Source organism: Nycticebus coucang, chromosome 5 (assembly GCF_027406575.1).
Source record: "Nycticebus coucang isolate mNycCou1 chromosome 5, mNycCou1.pri, whole genome shotgun sequence".
In the NCBI taxonomy this organism is placed as follows: Eukaryota; Metazoa; Chordata; class Mammalia; order Primates; family Lorisidae; genus Nycticebus; species Nycticebus coucang.
The window spans coordinates 58,297,297-58,317,614 of record NC_069784.1 but is presented as its reverse complement, the minus strand read 5'-3'; the positions used below and the strand labels follow the sequence as shown (position 1 = coordinate 58,317,614).

At 48.5% G+C, this 20,318-nt stretch overlaps 1 protein-coding gene across 4 annotated transcripts; it reads left to right on the top strand.

Moving 5' to 3' along the window:
* Nucleotides 1–11,104: 11,104 nt before the first annotated feature.
* On the top strand, nt 11,105–20,063 carry LOC128585818 (protein S100-A2). 4 transcript variants are annotated; one of them, XM_053591140.1, is made up of 3 exons: nt 11,105–11,111; nt 17,617–17,764; nt 19,048–20,063. In XM_053591140.1, exons 2-3 carry the CDS (start codon nt 17,624–17,626, stop codon nt 19,198–19,200), a joined length of 294 nt encoding a protein of 97 aa, XP_053447115.1. In that variant the 5' UTR covers nt 11,105–11,111; nt 17,617–17,623; the 3' UTR covers nt 19,201–20,063. The 4 variants fall into 4 exon arrangements, with proteins under 4 accessions (XP_053447115.1, XP_053447116.1, XP_053447113.1 ...); XM_053591141.1 differs by lacking the exon at nt 11,105–11,111 and adding an exon at nt 13,165–13,195; XM_053591138.1 differs by lacking the exon at nt 11,105–11,111 and adding an exon at nt 15,880–16,224.
* Nucleotides 20,064–20,318: the final 255 nt, after the last annotated feature.

Genomic DNA, 20,318 nt, shown 5'->3' with positions numbered 1-20,318 from the left:
TACTGTGATTTGTCTTTCCCCAGGAAAAGACAAATGGGGAAGGGCCCTAAGGGCTGAATGCAGATTACTGGGGGACTGTTTTGCTTATCTGTGGCGTTGGATATTGTGAAAAGTATGCACAGACTTTTTTTTTTTTGCTCATTAGCTTTTGTTAGTATTTGTGTATTTAATGTGTGGCCTAAGACACTTCTTATTCTTCCAATGTGGCACTGAAAAGAAAGAAGATTAACACCACAGGGCAGGGAATATGCCTGTTTTATTCACCAGTCTGCCTGCAGGGTCTAGTCTAGTGTTAGTACTTAACAAACATCTGTTTTCTGCAGGAATAAACAGTGAGCTGGATGACCCAGGAGGCTGCTGAGCAAGCAAGTTATGCAATGAACAGCTGCGGAGCAGAATGGATGAAGCAGGGAAAGACCAGAGTCCAGGAGACACTGGCCAGGAAGCTGCTGTCCCAGGACAGGCTGGGATGAGGCGGCAGTGATAGGCACAGAGAGGAAGGATTGGCTAGGTGTGGTTCCAGGGAATACCCTGCCGCTCTTGGTGTGTGTTCAGTGAGGACTTAGGGCTGGCACAGCTGCTTGGCAGCATTAGGGGTTCAGTAGAGCAAGGCAGAGATAACGCCCTTGTTGGGGCTTAGCTGATGGGGATGGGACTAAGAAGAGGTGAGGTCACCGGAAGAGTCTGGGACTGGGAGGGTAGAGCTGGCACAGGGCAGATTTAAACCCTTTCTAGGAGTTATATAAACCGAGGGGTGTCGTGGGGTGCAGTGGCTTGCATCTGTAGTTTCTAGCTACTTGGGAGGCTGGAGCAGGAGGATTGCTTGAGGCCAGGAGTTTGAGACCAGCTTGGGCAACACAGCAAGACCCTGTCTCTATTTAAAAAAATAAATAAATAAACTGAGGGGGTGAAAATACCACATGAAAGAGGGAAAGAGAGAAAGAAGGCAGAGGAAAGCAAGAGAGAAAATGTTACAGGACAAATGTGAGCCCCTTAGCTGGCTTAGAGAGAGTAAGAGGAACCGGGGAGTGGACAGAGGAGGAACTTTGGGTAGAGTGGCAGATCCAAGGTGACTGAGGAATGGTGCTCTGCAGCCAGGTTGATCTGAGTTCAAATCCTGGATTTTTTTTTTTGGAGACAGAGTCTTACTTTGTCACCCTTGTTGAGTGCTTTGGAGTCACAGCTCACAGCTCAAACTCTTGGGCTCAAGCAATTCTCTTGCCTCAGCCTCCCAAGTAGCTGGAACTACAGGTGCCCCACCACAACACCAGGCTAGTTTTTAAGATGGGGGTTTCACTGTGGCTCAGGCTGGTCTCAAACTTCTGATCTCAGGCAATCCATCAGTCAGGTGTGAGCCACAGGGTCTGGTCAAATCCTGGCTCCTTTGTTTTAGACAGGGGTCTTGGCTCTGGCACCTGGGCTAGAGAGCAGTGGCATCATTGTAGCTCCCTAGAAGTTCAAGCTCCTGGGCTCAAGGGATTCCTGGCCTTGGCCTCCCAAGTAGCTGGGACTACAGGCACATGTCACCACCCTTGCCCAACTTTTCTATTTTTTTTTAGAGGCAAGGTTTTGCTCTTACTCAGGTTGGTCTTGAACTGCTGGTCTCACTCAGAGATCTTCCTGTGGCTAACCAAGTGCTAGGATTATAGGTGTGAGCCACTGCATCTGGCCTTGACTGTCCACTTAATCCCTTGAGTGTCTGTTTCCTGATCTATTAATCATAGACATTGCCTACATTATAGAGTGGTTGGGAGGATTAAATTAGATAAGATATGTATGGTATTTAGTGCAATGCCTAGACAGAGTAAACACTAGGTAAGTTTTAGCTGCTTTCTGCCTACCTGCCTGATTGCCTTCTTTTTTTCCTTTAGGAGCAGATGTTTATCTGGCCAGAAGCTGGATAAGTTCAGAAGGCCATTCATTATCACTTCAATCAGGGATGCTCTTATTCTGACAGGCTAATCCTATTCATCTCTATGACTACACAGTGAACTTTTTTTTTTTTTGAGACAGAGCCTCAAGCTATTGCCCTGGGTAGAGTGCTGTGGCATCGTAGCTCACAGCAACCTCAAACTCCTGGGCTCAAGCGAGTCTCCTGTCTCCACCTCCCAAGTAGCTGGGACTACAGGCGCCTGCCACAATGCCCGGCTATTTTTTGGTTCCAGCCGTCATTGTTGTTTGGCGGGCCTGGGCTGGATTCGAACTCGCCAGCTCAGGTGTATGTGGCTGGCGCCTTGGCCGCTTGAGCCACAGGCGCCGAGCCGACTACATGGTGAACTTAAATGTCCCAGGAATCAGCTCAATTTCTTCTCAAAAGGAAAATCCCTTTAAAAATCCAAATGATAAATCAGTCACTAGAGAGCGTGGGTAACTGGGGGTGGGTAATCTTGAAGAGTTGTACAAGTAGGTCTGGATAATGGTGTATGTGTCTATCTCCATGCAGGAAACCAATTTCTTTCTTTCTTTTTTTGAGACAGAGTCTTGCTCAGCCCCCCTGAGTAGAGTGCTGTGGCATCATAGCTCACAGCAGCCTCAAATGCCTGGGCTCAAGTGATCCCCTTGCCTCAGCCTCCCAAGTAGCTGGGACTATAGGCACCTGCCACAATGCCTGGCTAGTTTTTATATTTTTAGTAGAGGTGGGGTTTTGCTGTTGTTCAGGTTGGTCTCAAATTCCTGAGCTCAAATAATCCACCCTCCACAGCCTCCCAGAGTGCTAGGATTACAGGTGTGAGCCATAGCGCCTGGCCTGAGAATCAATTTCTTATTATGAAATGGGGTTTGAGGGCCAGGCACAGTGGCTCATGCCTGTAATCCCAGCACTTTGAGAGGCCAAAGCAGGAGTATGAGACCAGCCTGAGTTACATAGCAAGATCCATCTCTAAGTCCCATTTGTTTATTTTTGCTATTGTTGCAATTGCCACTGAAGTCTTCTTCATAAAGTCTTTCCCCAGTCTAATAACTTCACAGTTTCTTCAAGGATTTTTATTGTTTCATGACTCTGATTTAGAACTTTTATCCATCTTGAATCAATTTTATTTGTTTATTTATTTTTGAGACAGAGTCTAACTTTGTCATCCTTGGTAGAGTGCTGTGGCGTCATATCTCACAGCAACCTCAAACTCTTGCACTCAAGCGATTCTCTTGTCTCAGCCTCCCGAGTAGCACTCACCATAACGCCTAGATATTTTTAGAGACAAGGGTCTCATTTAGAGACAGGGTCTCAGGCTGGTCTGGAACCTGTGAGCTCAGGCAATCCACCAGCCTCACCCTCCCAAGTGCTAGGTTTATAGGCTTTGAATCAATTTTAGTGAGTGGATAAAGGTGCGGGTCCAGTTTCAGTGTTTTATATGTAGTTATCCAGTTCTCCCAGCACCATTTATTGAATAGAGATTCTTTCCCCCAGTGTATGTTCTTTTTTGGTTTAACAAAGATTAGGTGGCTGTAAGATATTCATTTCATTTCATGGTTTTCTATACAGTTCCAGATGTCTATGTCTCTGTTTTTGTGCCAATACCATCCTGTTTTGATCACTTATGGCCTTATAGTATGGCTTAAAGTCTGGTAGGCTGATAGCCCAGCCAGACAGAAGCTTGATAACTAGGATCTACAGAAAACTCAAATTAATCAGCATAAAAAAGGCAACAATCCCTTTAATATCAATAGTTAAGAGAGATGAATAGAACCTTCTCTATTCAGTGTTTCATGTGTAGATAGACAAACACATGAAACACTAACCAACTCATGAAAAAATGCTCATTGTCACTAATTATCTGAGAAATTACTGTTCTTCTTTACTATTTCTAAAACCACCCTAACCCCAGTGAGAATGGCCCACATCACAAAATCTCAAAGCTGCAGATGCTGGCATGTAGGTGGGACTGCAATCTAATACAATATTTTTCAAAGGAAGTATGGAGACTCCTCAAAGAACTCAAACTAGAGTTTGATTGAGTTTGATCCTGCAATCCCATTACAGGGCATCTACCCAGAAGAAAAAAATTATTTTATCATAAGGACATCTGCACTAGACTGTTTATTGCAGCTCAATTCACAATTGCCAGACTGTGGAAACAACCTAAATGCCCACCAATCTAGGAATGGATTAACAAGTTGTGGTATATGTATACATGGAATATTATTCAGCCTCTAAAAAAGATGGATACTTTACATCTTTTGTATTAACCTGGATGGAGTTGAAACACATTCTCCTTAGTAAAGCATCACAAGAATGGAGAAACAAGAATCCAATGTACTCAATTCTCATATGAGGACAGTTGATGACTTAGTACATAGTGGGGGGCTGGGGAATGGGGAAGCAGAGACAGGGAAGGAGGGAGGGGAATGCAGGGTCATGGTGTGTGACACACCTCTTGGAGGTGGGACATAATCATAACCTAACAAATGCAATTAGTGTAACCTGGTTCTCTGTACCCTCAATGAATCCCCAACAATAAAAAAAAAAGGACTCCATTTCTTTTTTTTTTTTTTTTGTAAAGACAGAGTCTCCCTGTTCCGCCCTCGGGTAGAGTGCTGTGGTGTCACACGGCTCACAGCAACCTCTTAACTCTTGGGCTTACGTGATTCTCTTGCCTCAGCCTCCCGAGCAGCTGGGACTACAGGCGCCTGCCACAACGCCCGGCTATTTTTTGGTTGCAGTTTGGCTGGGGCTGGGTTTGAACCCGCCACCCTCGGCATATGGGGCTGGCGCCCTACTCACTGAGCCACAGGCACCGCCCAAGGACTCCATTTCTATGAAAATAAACCAATAAAAAAAATTAGCTGGGTATGGTAGCACTTGAATGTAGTCTCAGCTACTTGGGAGGCTATGGCAGGAGGATTACTTGAGCTCAGGAGTTGCAGGCTACAGTGAGCTGTGTGTGATCTTGTCATTGCATTTCAGCCTGGGATGACAGAGAGAGGCCCTGTCTCTTAAAAAAAAAAAGAAAAGAAAAGAAAAAAAGAAAGATATGGAGTAAGGGAAGGCATTGAACTAGATCAACCTAGGTTGTCACCAAATTCCACTGTTTGAAGTTGGACCTAGATGTTTGTCGATTATAATGAAAAAAATATGATCATTTCCAAACTACCCCGTTTCCCCAAAAATAAGACAGTGTCTTATTTTAAGGTGTGCTCCCAAAGATGCGCTAGGTCTTATTTTCAGGGGATGTCTTTCCTGTAAGTAGGTCTTATTTTCGGGGAAACAGGGTAGGAGGAAGGATGAAACAAATGAACAGACTTTTCTCAATTTTAAGGTCTTCTTTACTATTTCTAAAAAACAAATACTAATAATGACAAAAAAAGAGGGCTCAAAGGATACACAAACATTGACAGGGAAACCAGGGATAGATCATGGTCCTCTGTCCTGGTGGATGAGTGGGGTTTGATCGAGGTTCTGTGTTGCTGACTTGTCAGATGGTTCCACTCTGATTCTAACTATGTGTTATGGTTTCTTTTTTTTTTTTGTAGAGACAAAGTCTCACCGTACCGCCCTCAGGTAGAGTGCCGTGGCATCACACGGCTCACAGCAACCTCCAACTCCTGGGCTTACGAGATTCTCTTGCCTCAGCCTCCCGAGCAGCTGGGACTACAGGCGCCCGCCACAACGCCCGGCTATTTTTTGTTGCAGTTTGGCCGGGGCCGGGCTTGAACCCGCCACCCTCGGCATATGGGGCCAGCGCCCTACCACTGAGCCACAGGCGCTGCCCATGTGTTATGGTTTCTTATATTGCTACATTTAATAACCTCACTATGAACTTTATATGTATTATCTGCTTAGATCTGTGAAGTGGGCAATAGTATCCTAATGTTACAGCAGAGGAAACTGATGTTTTAGAGAGGGAGGCTAAGTAATCTTTCTAAGGTCACACAGGGGGAGTGTCGTATCTTGATAACTTGCTTCCTTTTTTTACCACAGGGCAGGGTATCTGACCCACATTGGCCAATCATAGCACTCTCTCTGTTCAGCAACAGGGTTCAGCAACAGGGTTTGGCCTGAGTACATGAGCCAGGCAGGGCCAATCGGGGATCTTCCCTGGATTATTATTATTATTTTTTGGCACAGAATCTCACTATGTCACCCTAGGTAGAGTGCTGTGGAGTCACAGCTCACAGCAACCTCAAACTCTGGGGCTTAAGTGATTCTCTCTCTCTCTTTTTTCATTATTTAGAGAATACTTTATTTGTTTCTGTAATCAAACCCATGTAGATAAGACCTTACATATTTAATATGGTGCATTACCCCTATACAAATGGGAAAAAATTAAGTTTAACATTTCTAGACCAATATGGCTGTTAATTTCTGTACAATGCCAGCTCAACACAGTAAACTGGGATACTTTTTCCAAAGTTGACAGCACAGCTAAAGTTTCAAAAAATTCAAATTATATATATGTATATATATATTTATGTAAAAAGACCAATAATAGCAGTATGTTATGCATCAATAGCAGCAACAGCTTTCCCAGGTTCTGCAGTCATCTGAACAAAATTACAGAGACATCAGCACACTCATTAAAAAAAAGGGGGGAAGGTAAAAAACAAAACCTCAGAAAACAGCAAAGTTCTGTTACCGTTGTGGTATCTGGCACCATTTTTTTTTTTATTAGCTTCTGATCATCATCTGGAAAGAAAACATTCTAGAATAACATCATTAAAAACAGCTCTGATAAAGTATGGTCACTACTACATGTCATAAAGCAGGTACAAGATATTTTACATTCACACAGGTATAATACAATACTGTCCTACATCTGTAATACCAGAAGATACAATTAAAAAGGCATTATTTGAGACTTGATTCTACTTTTCCAGCAGAGGGCCCAAAGGATGGTATGACACAACTCTGTAAAGAAATGCACCTTTTTAGGTAGGATTTCCTTTCATTCACGGTACAGTTCTAAAAACTGTTAAAAAAAAAAAAAAGAACCAAAACAAATGGAAGGGGGAAGGAAGGAAAGAACCACTGGATTCATACAAAGGTGATGAGTGGAGGCAAGCAAGACTCAACCTTACTAGTATTTTACCAGACCTGTCATGTTCGAATGGTGAGAGCTCCATGGGAAGAAAGGAGACGCCAAGTAGCACTTCAGAGCTTTGGACCACAACCAAAACAACACAGCATCATTTCAGACAGAAGCAGTAGCCAAACATTGCTCACTTGGATATGGTTCATCAAGCGATTGTCTTGCCTCAGTCCCCCAAGTAGCTGGGACTGTAGGTGCCCGCCACAACACCCGGCTATTTTTTTGTTGTACTTGTCATTGTTGTTTGGCAGGCCCAGGCTGGGTTCGAATCCACCAACCCTAGTGTATGTGGCTGGCTGAGCTATAGGCACCAAGCTGCTGAGCTACAGGCACTGAGCCTCTTCCCTGAATTAGTATGCAGATCCTGGGTTCAAAGAGTGGTGGTCATGTTCCTTATTATGCCAACATGCACAGAGAGACAAAAAGGATGGATGGTTGGATAGATGATGGTAAGTTTTCTGTTCTGGCTCCCAAGGCCGTGGTTTATCAAACCTGTGAATTATCATAGTGACCTTATGCTATGTAACACACATCACATCATCTTTTTGCTTCTGTGAGCTTAAATTGACCTTCTCTTTCTTATAGCTGAATGATCTTGATAAATAGAGGTATTATAGACTCTGGTGATATCAAGATTCAAATCCAGAATCCAAAGTCTTCTCTCCTCTGCACTAACCATTTCCTAATATTACACATTGATCCCTTAAAATGTCTTTCTTTAAAACACTTCCTCATGAGCAACACCCTATCATTTTTTAAAATCACTGTTCCCTCCCTTGAGTCACCTTTCTATTTCTGAAGCTGCCTTTAATCTCTTTCTGAGACTTAGGAAGTACATGAGTTTATCAGAGCACATCAGAATACATCTCTCAAGTTGGGTGTTTCTGGGAAGATTGTTACCACTCTGGTGTATGTTGATTCCTGTTAGCATCGGTTTCACCAAGAGACGTTCATTCTTGGACCTCTGTTCTGGTAAATGGTGAAGATTGGCTGCAGACTCAAGCCTCCTTGATATCCAGGCCTCTGCATTTGTCAGGACAGCAGCCAGCCTGTGTCTGTGGGAGGCCATGAGCACTTGGCAGACCAGGGTGGAAGTGTCCTGGGCTCTGAGTCAAGTGCCAGGGATCAGAATCAGGGAACACAGTCCCTTGTACTTGGACTTTCCATAAGCATTTGTAGGCTGGGCAGGCAGGTCCCTAACCCTGAAGTTCAGTGGTGTAGAGGAATGGCCCAGAGTGGCCATGTTCCTTCTTCTCAGATTTCACAAGGATACATATGAGGTAAATGTGGTCTGAGGTTGGGGGCCACAAGGAGTGGTTTGTTCCTGACCAGATCCCCAGAGGAATAAACCTGGTTAATGATGTAGACCATAACAGAGTGGCCAAGAAGGTGGAGGTTTGAGTAGTGGGATTTCTGAGGGTGCTGTTCATACCCTTCTCCCTTTGGAGTTCTGAGAACAAAGACTCAAAAGAGTGTTTCACTAATCTTAGCCATGGACCAGAGACTGTAATTAGGAGTTGAGGCCCCAAAGATCTTGATATTCCTCTCCTGCTGCTTCCTGAACTGACCATCCCCACATCTCATCAGAGATAGCAGCTGCCTAGGGGTGAGGGCATCAGTGGAGGCAGCACAGAAGGAGGGGCGCCCTCCTGGTGAGACCAGGCTGCCTGGGAAGAGGGAGCCTGCCCAGAGCCTGTTCCTTAGTTGCCCCTGTTCCTAGAGGGAGGGAAGAGGTGATGAGAGAGGAGTAGGGTGGCTCCTCCCTTCTGAAGGATTCTTAAGGAGTGTGTGTTAAACTGCTCTCTCTCTCAAACTCCAGCACTGACAAGAAGAGATTCTGGTGACATTGAAGAGAGCTGGTTCTGTAGAAGGGAAGTGAGTTGGTTTTCAGAAAGCTCTAGGAGGGTAGGTAGATGTTTATAGCATGTGTCTGTAAAAAGTAATATTGAAGGGAGGAGAAGGGATGGCGGCTCCGAGAGACAGCACACCTCCATCCACCACCCACTGAACACCTGCTCTGTGTCTGGCAACAGGGGTCCTGGGGGTTGACAACACTTAGTGTCTATTTTCTAGAAGCCCACTCTAGTGGGGAAGAAATGTAAATAAATAGTCACAATTACTTATAAGAAATGAGATAAGGTGATGGGCAGGGGGCTGCAGAAGCACACAGGGGTGTTCTTGCCTGTGTGTGCACAGGAGCACACTCATGGGGGAGATGGGAAGTAGATGCAGGAATGTCGCACAAAGATGATCTGTGAGCTGCTTCAAGGGTGATTAGGAGAACGAGAGATGGACCAACCGAGGAAGGGTTTTCCAGAAAACTACATGATGCAGGCAGAGGCTTGGAGGTGTGAAAGAGAGCCAGGAGCTTGCATGGTTGCAGTCGGTGTGCCCTGAGAGGCACGCCATGTGAGGCGGCCTTTTCCTGAAAGTGATGGGGATTTGCTAAGTGTTTGCATCTGGGGAGCAACATGCTCTGATGTGAATTTTAGGAAGATCACTCTGGTGGCAGAGCTGAGAAGGGTTAGAGTTGGGGACGAGGGTGTAGGCGGGAGGAGTCTGGATGTGTCTGCAATAGTTTAGGAGCAAGAATGCTATGGACAGGCTCTAAGGTGGTGTGGACAGAGCTGATGGGTATTGAGGCGGTGGCACGATAGGTGGAGTGACCAGATGTCCAGAAGACAGCGAAGTGGGGAGTGGGGACAGGAGGCTGGGAGGACAGCTGAGTTTCTGGTGTGGGTCCTTGGGTGGATGGTGGTGTTATTTGTGGCAAAGGGGGAGCCAAAAAGGGGTCGGAGATCTAAGGAAGGTTTCTTTTAAGCTTATTTATTTATTTTTATTATTAAATCATAGCTGTGTACATTAATGCAATCGTGGGGTACAATGTGCTGGTTTTATATACAATTTGAAATGTTTTCATCTAACTCGTTAACATAGGCTTCAAAGTATTTTCTTAGTCATTGTGTTATGACTTTATATTCTACATTTAGTAAATTTCACATGTAAGAAATGCACTTGTAAGATGCACCATAGGTGTGGTCCTACCAATTACCCTCCCTCCACCCATCTCCCCTCTCCCCTCCCATTGCCTTTCCCCATATTCTTGGGCTATATTTGGGTTACAGTCTTCATATGAAAGCTATAACTTGGTTTCATAGTAGGACTGAGTACATTGGATACATTTTCTTCCATTCTTGAGATACTTTGCTAAGAAGAATATGTTCCAGCTCCATCCATGTAAACATGAAAGAGGTAAAATCTCCATCTTTCTTTAAGGCTGCATAATATTCCAAGGTGTACATGTACCACAATTTATTAATGCATTCGATAGATGGGCACTTGGGCTTTTTCCATGACTTAGCAATTATGAATTGAGCTGCAATAAACAGAACCCAGCAATTAAGCTTATTTTTAAATTCAGGCCAGAGGGCATTCGAAGACAAGAAAAAAATGCTAGAACCACAGAGGCAGAGAAAATGGGCCCTAAAAGTGGGGCTGAGAAGTGGGTGTGGAGGTGGGAGAGGACACGCGAGATGCTGGGCTGAGCCTGAACGGTATGCTAGGGCTCTCAGGGGTCAGTTTCTCCTCTATAAAGTGGGGTCAGCTTGTCCCAACTTGCTGGGATTGTCCTGTGAACTAAACCGGGTAATACGCAGACCGCGCCTGACTCACAGATGCTGCGGAGCGTCAGCCCCAACCCTGCGGCAAATATCCACTGCAAATCCGCGCTGACCTGACCCACCCAGTTCTCTCATGCTGATCTATCCGACAAGCCTAGAGTTGCGAGATTACACAGTGAGTCAGAGACAACGCCGGGACGTCCAGCTGGGGCCCACAGTGAGACCATTTCCACGGAACCGCCCATGAAAAGGGGGGCGCGCAGAACGTTGCACTGGCCAGCCCTTCTGGCATCTAGTTCCGCCCTGGCCCCATCCTCTCGCTTTTAAAAGAACTCCCGGGTATCTGGCTTCCATCTGAGAGGTCCAGTGGGGAAATTCCGAGCAGGGACTGTCCGGGAAACCCCTTCTGTGTGAAGCAAGTGTGGTTATGGAAATGCTCCTGGGGATGAGTTCGCTCGGCTCCTGCAGCGTGAGTCTGGAGCCGGGCAGGCGCCGGGAGAACTGTGGCGCAGGGCGGGGCGGGGCGGGGCGGGGGACCCGGCGGTCAGAGGGCGGGGCGGGGACCGCAGACCGCGCCCCTGCAGTGACACACTGAGGCCGCCGGGGGGCAGAGCCGGAGGCAAAACCCTGCAGGCTGGTGGAAAAGTCAGCACCGTGCGGCGGTGGGGACTGGGGGTGGGTGGGGGTGGGGGGGCACCGCAGAGCCATTGCCTTGGCTGTCCAGCTGCCTGCCTGTGTCCCGAGTTCCTGCCTTCACAAAACATCAGAGATTGTCAGAGTGGGATCAACCTCCAGGGATTGTCCCATTCACCTCTCCTGAGCAGGGGATTGCCCAAGGTCACAGAGCAAGTTAAGGGCACACTGGTATGCTTATCACCGGTCTCAGGAATATGGCCATTTGTTGGCACAGTCCTGGCCTCAGGTCCTGAGACACAGCACCTGATCACAGGCAGTGCTGCCCCTGGAAATCTCTTCTCCCTGCGGGCCTCTCGCCTTGTTCCTTCCCCCTCATGGCCCCTCTGTTCTATTTATCTCCGCCCTTCCCCAAGTCCCTTCCGTGGGTCCTTGCCCTCTCTGCCCCTTGAGTTTTCCACCTGGCGGCCTCTGTCGGTCCTGCTTGCCTCCTGCCTCTGTCTCTGCCCTCAGAGGAGCTTTCACGGCTCCCTCACCGCCCAGCGTCCCTGGACCGCGCAGAGCCAGCTGTTTCCCGCAGGCGCCCCGGCGGCTTGCAGCTTTGAGAGCTGTTTTCCAGCTGGGTGTCTCAGTGCCATTCTTGGGATCCTGAGGAGAAATCCTTACTCGGTAGCACGTTCAGAGTTTTCAGGAGGTGAGAAGGACCCCCTAGCTCACGTATGCTACTCCGGTACCCCCGCTGCCATTGGGCAGCTGTGAAGCCGGGCAGGCAGCTGGTATGGGCAGACAGGCCTCCAGATCACTCAGAAGGAAGGTCCAGCCCCTGCCCGTGAGCTCACTGCGTAGGGGCAAGGGCAAGAGACCACAAGCACACAAGTGGTTCAGTCAAAATCGGAATGCTCTCAGCACACAAAGGACAGAAGGAGTGCTTTGTATAGGACAAAACAGCTAGACACCGAATCTGGTTGAGTCTGGGAAGGCACTGTAAGGTGGGTGGCATCTAACTGGGCTTTGAAGGGTAGGTGGTGTAGGCACATTCTGAACAGAGGGAAGAGCAGCGTAGGCAACGGGTTTCAGCCACGCGGAGTGTGCACTGGTGCGTGCAGTGCAGTGGATTCAGGGGGGTTGGAAGGCAGGTGGGCCACCAAGAGTACAGCCTTGCCAGGCTTTATGGGACCCACTGCAGCTTCCCTGCAGGGAGGACCCTGCTGAGGCTCTTGGTTAAAATAACAGAGCTAAATGCCATGAAGGCTATGTTAACCTGTTTGATGAAAATATTTCAAATTGTATATAAAACCAGCACATTGTACCTCATGATTGCATTCATGTACACAGCTATGATTTAAAAAAAAAAGAAAAAAAAAAGACAGAGAAAGAAGGCAGGGCACAGAAGATTTTGAGATCCTTTCCAAGAGGATCTCAAAATCATATATTAAAAAAACACATAAAAGATGAAAAAAAATAATAACAGCTGCAGAGAAGAGCTGGGCACAGCAAGCTATTGGGCCTCACCCTTGGCTGAGTTCCCCCTGAAGTAGTTTTTGATAAGAAGATAAGTAATATGAGGGGTTCAAATGCCTTTGGGAGCAGAGGACACTGGATGGCTGTGCCAAGGTATAGCAGAGGACACTGGGGGATCCTGGCCTGACTTTATCTCTGCTGCTCAGGCTGGTCCTTGAGTCCCACGGTGGCCCCAGGAAGAAACCAGCTTATCATCAGAGCTGACCCTGTCAGTTCTCAGTCTGATTCTCCTGGGGGTCATAATTCACAGTTCCACTTTGTAGGTCTCTATGCTTGTGCTGTTGCTTCCAGGCTGGTTGGGGTTTCCACCTGCTGTTCTGGGACTGCAGCTGCCCTGGCCCTGAGGGAGGAGGGTGGTGCCGTTGAGTCATTGCCTGGACATCTGGGCCTGGAACCACAGTGAGTCACCTAGATCTGGAGGAGGGGACAGAAGAAGGGGAAAGAAGCTGCCTGGCATCTGGCATGTGGAGGGCACCTGGGCCCACAGGAAGGGCGGTGGCCAGACTGGGGTTGGGATAGACAAAGGCCCAGAGAAGGAGGCCCTGGGAGGAGTATACTAGGCTGGGATGCGAAGGGCTGAGTGGCTGGGGTATTTGCCTTTCTCTGTGGCTGTGGTCCTGGCTGGATCTCTGCCTCAGGCCTGGCCTCCAGAGCTGGACACTGTCCAGCTCCATACTTCTGTCCCAAGCACCCTACCCATTCACCCATCCTCTACCTGGAACAGAGGAGGCCAAAGTTTTCCTCCTCATCCTTTGCCACCTGAGGGCTTCCTTACACTTCCTATAGACCTGTACCCTTAATGGTGTGCAGAGCAACCCCTAACGGTGTGCAGAGCAACCCCTGCAACCCCTAACAGTGTGCAGAGCAACCCCTCTTCTCACAGCTTCCCTGTCCTTCCACACACCTTCCCACACATAGGGGCCTGTCTGCTGATGCCCTGCTCCTTCATGCTCTGTGGTGCAGATGGAATCTCTGGTAGTTTAGTTCTGAAAAGTTCTTTTCCTGTCAATGCAGCTGTCACTCCAAGTCATAGCCTTCCACCACTGCCATTGTGCTTGGGGCTGTGGGCTAGGCATGTCACCAGGGCTCCTGCCTAGGTGTAGCCTCATCAGAGGACAGAGGCAGAGAAGTCCAATCTCCAGTCTCAGAGGCCTCCTACTCAGTGGGTTCTAACTCCATCCCCACCAGAAACCTTGACAGAGGGTATCTAAAGATGCAGGAAAAATTCAGGGTTACCTGTAACTATCTCATCTCCCCAGTATGGGGACAGAAGGAGACTTTGAAAACACAAGAACGGGACGGTGCCTGTAGCTCAAAGGAGTAGGGTGCCCGCTCCATATGCCAGAGGTGGCGGGTTCAAACCCAGCCCTGGCCAGAAACTGCAAAACAACAACAACAACAACAACAACAACAACAACAAACAAACGAAAAGGCAGTACCTGTAGTTCAAAGGAGTAGGGAGCCAGCCCCATATGCCAGTGGTGGCGGGTTCAAATCCAGCCATGGCCAAAAACTGCAACAAAACAAAACACAATAACGTGCTCAAAATTGAGCTTGTGATGGGATGATGACACCACTGTAATCCTTTGTTTTGGTGGCTTACTTTTTTTTTTTTTGGTAGAGACAGAGTCTCACTTTATGGCCCTCGGTAGAGTGCCGTGGCTTCACACAGCTCACAGCAACCTCCAACTCATGGGCTTAAGCGATTCTCTTGCCTCAGCCTCCCGAGTAGCTGGGACTACAGGCGCCCGCCACAACACCAGGCTATTTTTTGGTTGCAGTTTGGCCGGGGCCGGGTTTGAACCCGCCACCCTCGGTATATGGGGCCGGCGCCTTACCAACTGAGCCACAGGCGCCGCCCGGCTTACTTTTTTTTTTAAGAGACAGTCTCATTTTGTCACCCTTGGTAGAGTGCTGTGGCATCACAGCTCATAGCAACCTCCACCTCCTGGGCTTAGGCGATTTTCTTGCCTCAGCCTCTGGAGTAGCTGGGACTACAGGCGCCCGCCACAATGCTTGGCTATTTTTTTTGTTTGTTTTGTTGCAGTTTCGCCAGGGCGGGGTTCAAACCTGCCACCCTTGGTATATGGGGCTGGCACCCTACTCACTGAGCCACAGGCGCTCCCCTTGGTGGGTTACTTTTTAAATGCTTAACTCATTGTTTCTGCCAATAATTTGTAGTAGAAAGCTAATAAAACTAGCAAAATACATGAAAAGGGCCTTTCATCTCGTGTCTACTGTGCACACCCAGTTACCTTATTACCTCATTAAGAAGTATTCTGGGGGCCAGGCACGGTGGCTCACGCCTATAATCCTAGCACTCTGGGAAGTCCAGGCAGGTGGATTGTCTGAGCTTATGGGTTTGAGACCAGCCTGGGTAAGAGGGAGACCTTGTCTCTAAAAATAGCCAGGGTGGCTTGGTGCCTGTAACTCAGCGGCTAGGGCACCAGCCACATACACTGGAGCTGGCAGGTTCGAATCCAGTCCGGCCTGCCAAACAATGACAACTACAACCAAAAAATAGCCAGGGGGTGTGGAGGGCTCCTGTAGTCCCAGCTACTTGGGAGGCTGAGGCAAGAGAATCACTGAAGTCCAAGAGTTTGAGGTTGCTGTGAGCTGTGATGCCACATTACTCCACTGAGGGCAACATAGTGAGACTCTGTCTCAAAAAAAAAAAAAAAAAAAAAAAAAAGCTAAGCGTTGTGGTGGGCACCTGTAGTCCCAGCTATTAGGGAGGCTGAGGCAAGAGGATCGCTTGAGCCCAAGAGTTTGAGGTTGCTGCGAGCTGTGATGCCATGGCACTCTATGGAGGATAACAAAGTGAGACTCTGTCTCAAAAGAAAAAAAAAAAGAAGTAACTTCACTCCCTGAACTCCTGAGGTCAGCCTTGCCCTCTACCTGGTGTCCCCAGCTGCCTTCTCTAACCCCTAGCTACTTAAGGGTGGCCCCAGACCGTCTTTCTCTCTCTCACACACACACGCAGAGACACACATCCATGCACATATGCATAGGCATATCACATGTATCCATGCTGTTAAGTCTTGGCATGTGCCTGCAGCCTCTGACACAGGAGGGGCTATGACTCATGGGCATTTTTTTTTTTTATGAGAATGGGCCTGGCAGGAGATAGTCCATCAACCCTGGCTCAGGCTGCTCTGTCCCCATGACACCTCCCATTTCTCTATATGGCTTGGTTTGGCTCCAAGGCTGCCCTGGGCCAGGTCTAGAGCCCTCCTCCAGGTGTTTGTAGAGTGGGCAGTCCTGGGAGGGAGGGGGCCAGAGGCCAGGCTGTGGCAGTATCAGGTTAAGGCAGGTTTGGTTTCCCAACATGCCAAGTTGGGGGCTGGTGGGGCTGGTATATAAATCCTCAGCCTGTGTGCCTGGCCACTTTTTTCTCCTTCCTGGGTCTCTCTGTGCTGCCTAGTCTGGTGAGTACCTCTATCCTGCTGAGGGCTGGGTGGGGAGGTCTCTGCCTTTGTCACCCTGCTTTGATCTAATCCCCATAGTTTTTTCATTCTGGCTTTCTTGGGTGGATTGGGCTGGGGCCTCTCTGGGGTTTCCACTTTACAGGATCTTCTGTGAAGTATCAGATCATTGAAGGGTCTTTTTCCAGGTTTCTTTGTGAGATCTTAGATCAGGGGTTACACTGAGGCCCTCTGCTAGGTCTCTCAGTCTGGGGATGGGTCCTTCTTTGGGGGTCTAGGCCAAGGAGTAGGAGGTGTGCTCGTAGGGGAACTGCAACAGAGTCCTGAGTTTACATGTGGGGGCACTGCAACAGAGTCCTGAGTTTTCGTTTCTGTTTTTCCCAAAGTTCTGGATTCGAAGAGGACTAAGGAACAAGAGGAGTTCTTGAGTACACAGTTCCCCTGAGTTGTGGTACTGGGTAGGGGCAGAGGTTTGCCATAGGGAAGGTGGGGTGGCAAGACATCCCAGGGCTTTTCCTGCCTCTGGCATCAGCTTCTCTGGCCACACCCTGATCCTACCTAACCTTTCCAGGCTGGTCTGAACATTCTTGGAAGCAAGGCCTCTGAGGACTGTCCCACTTTTTTTTTTTTTTTTTTAAGACAGCGTCTCACTTTGTTGCTCCAGGCCAGAGTGCCCTGGCATCAGACTAACTCACAACAACTTCAAACTCCTGGGCTCAAGTGATCCTCTTGCCTCAGCCTCCTGAGTAAGCTAAGATTGCAGGTGCCTGCTACAACGCTGGCTAGTTTTTCTGTTTTTAGTAAAAATGGGGCCTCACTCTTGCTCAGTCTGGAACTCCTGAGCTCAAGGGATCCACCTGCCTCAGCCTCCCAAAGTGTTGGGGTTACAGGCGTGAGCCACTGCACTTGGTCTGGGAAACGATTCTTTCAAGGAGTGCCCCACTACTGGGCGGTGGCCCTGGCTACTGCCAGGCAGCGCAGGCAGCGCACTGGCCCAGCTCGCTAGCCCATGGGTTTGCCCATTCTGCCAGCCCTTGGCACAGACAGGGGTCAAATGAGACCCTGCTCACCCTGTCATTTCCCTTCCCATGGACACTCAAATGGGAGCCCTGTTGTCAAGGGTGTGTTCCTCATGATTGGAAGAGGCATGAGGCCCTCCTCTTGGTGACTCCAGACGTGGGGGGAGGGTTAGCATCTGCCTGCAGGGTGAGGGCAGGGGGCATGGCCTGCCCTCAGGGAGCCAGGGTCTGAGGAGAAGTTAGAGCTCCTGTCTTCCCATCAAAGATAGTTTGGTGAGGTAGTTTGGGGCACAGGAAGAAACAGGTCCTACAGGCTGGAATGAGGCCCCAAAAGCCTTGGTGGTTATCTTCCTCGCCTGCCACCTCTGGGCCCCAGATCCAAGATGTCCAGTCCTCTGGAGCAGGCACTGGCTGTGATGGTCACCACCTTCCACAAGTACTCCGGCCAAGAGGGGGACAAGTTCAAGCTGAGTAAGGGGGAGATGAAAGAACTTCTGGAGAAGGAGCTGCCGAGCTTTGTGGGGGTGAGTGGGGGAAGGCTGGGGGGAGGGCAGGCCCAGTGTGAGTATGGAGTGCTGGATATACCTCTCCCTCCCCAGGCCCAGGGCACCAGGTAGGGCAAGCCCTTCCTTCCTCCCCACTTTTGCTTCAGGGCTTATGGTAGTGGGAGTGAGGTTTGAGAGCTGTGCAATTTGTCTGTCTGGTCCCCTCACTGGAGAGGCTAGAAAGGGGATGTGACTGGCCAAGATCACATATTGTGTGTGCTCTCTTTCCTTCTGACTGTCCAAGTTTGTTTGTTTGTTTATTTATTTATTTATTTCAGACAAAGTCTCACTCTGTTGCCCTGGGTAGAATGCCATGGGGTCATAGCTCACAGCAACCTCAAACTCCAGCTCAAGTGGGACTACAGGTGCTCTCTATAACACCTGGCTAGTTTTAAGTAGAGATGGGGGCTCCCTCTTGTTCAGGCTGGTCTTGAACTACTGAACTCAAGTGATCCACCCAGTTGGGCCTCCCAGAGTGCTGGGATTACAGGCACAAGCCACCATGTCCGGCCTGACTCTCCATGTTTAGGTGCCAGACTAAGAAGGTGTGTAGGGAGAGGAGAGCCCATTGACAACACACAGCTGGGACAGTCTGCAGGGAGGCGCAATCAGCTCTGCATTTGCCCCATGCCCTCATGGGTAATCCCAAAGTCAGGCCTCAGGCTTTGAACATAAGAGGTCCTTTTTTTCCTTTTATAGTTTTTGATTAAACTTTCTTTTTTTTTGAGACAGAGTCTTACTATTTTGCCCTCTGTAGAGTGCTATAGAATCAAAACTCACAGCCTCAAACTCAGCCTCCCAAGTAGTTGGACCTACACGCGCCTGCCACAATGCCCAGCTATTTTTGTTGTTGTTGTTGTAGTTGTCGTCGTTTAGCAGGCCTGGGCTGGGTTTGAATCTGTCAGCCCCAATGTATGTAACCACTGAGTTACAGGTGCCGAGACTCTAATCATTTTGGTTGGTATTGAAAAGTGTTTGCCTTTTCTGAGTTCACCCGCTGGTAAAGGACAGCACCTACCTCGTGGGGTTCCTGTGGTGTGGCTTAGGGGCCCAGTGTCTTCCCCATACCTGGGGGAGGGGGCATGCTGGAGACTCACTAAGGAGTGTCTTCTGTCCATACTCACGGGCCCTCTTAGTAGCTCCCCAAGCTCCCTGCCCTGTGTGCCCAGCTGCTGGCCTGTGAGTCTGTGCGGGCTCTTGGTGTTTGGTGTGGAGTTGGCCTGGGGCTGGCTTACATTGACCTTGTTCCCTCTTGCATTCAGGAGAAGGTGGATGAAGAGGGGCTGAAGAAGTTGATGAGTGACCTTGATGAGAACAGTGATCAGCAGATGGACTTCCAGGAGTATGCTGTGTTTCTGGCCCTTGTCAGCACCATGTGCAATGAAATCTTCCAGGGCTACGCCCACTACCCCTGAAGCAGAGCCCTTGACTCCCTGCCATGGTTGGAGCTCTTGGTCTGGGACTGCCAATCCCTTTTGGTTTTGTACTCAATACACTTTTTTTTGTTTGTCGATAATGTTCTAAGCTGCTCAGCGATGTCCCACAGCCCGACTGGCTTAGTTGGAGCCCTGGGAACCAAGTGTCTCCTGTGTCCCATTCCCTTCTGAGCTCTGAGTCACCTGAAAATCTCTCCAAAGCCAGAGCTATGCCTTAGGTCCCAACTTTGGAGTTCAAATACCAGTAAAAAAGAACCCCCCCCACACAAATACTAGTAAAAAATTTGGAAATTGAAATAGGTTGCCAATATTTTATTTTGCCAAATAAAGACATCAAAAAAGGCAAATAACCCCACCCATCACTATCATTTCATAAAAAGAAGGAATCTCAGTTCCAATACAGAAGGAAGGATATAGTCTGATGACGAAGGACAGATTAGAGCACTCATTACTGTGAGCAATGAGTTGGCACTAGGACCTACGCAAGAGATGTAAATCAGCCAACTCCACAAAGCTTCGTTTTAAGGACTCCTTGTCAGATTACAGACCATAAGCAATGCTGTGGTTTGAGTGTGTCCCCAAAGTTCATGTACTGGAAGCTTGGCGTCCAGAGCAGCACTGTTAAGAAGTGGGACTTTTAAGAGGTGATGAGGCCATGAGAGCTCTGCCCTGGTGAATGGATTAATGCCATTCTAGGGGAACAGGGCTCCTTATAAAGGATGAGTCCCCCTGCCCCATGCTGCCCCTTCTCTTTGTCCTCCTACCATGTAGTGATGTGGGAAGAAGGCCTTCACTAGATGCTGGCCCCTCAACCTTGGACTTCCCAGCCTTCAGGATTGTGAGCCAATAAAATCTGTTTATTAAAAATTATTTAGTCTGTGGTATTCTGTTATAGCAGTACAAAATGGAATAAGGCAAGCAGTGTACTTATTTTTGGAAAAGCCGTATTTCTTAGGCTGGGCATGGTGGTTCATGTCAGTAATCCAAGTGCTCTGGGAAGCCCAGACAGGCAGATCACCTGAGCTCACGAGTTCGAGACCAGCCTGACCTAGAGTGAGACTCCCTGTCCCTAAAAATAGCCGGTTGTCATGGCAGGC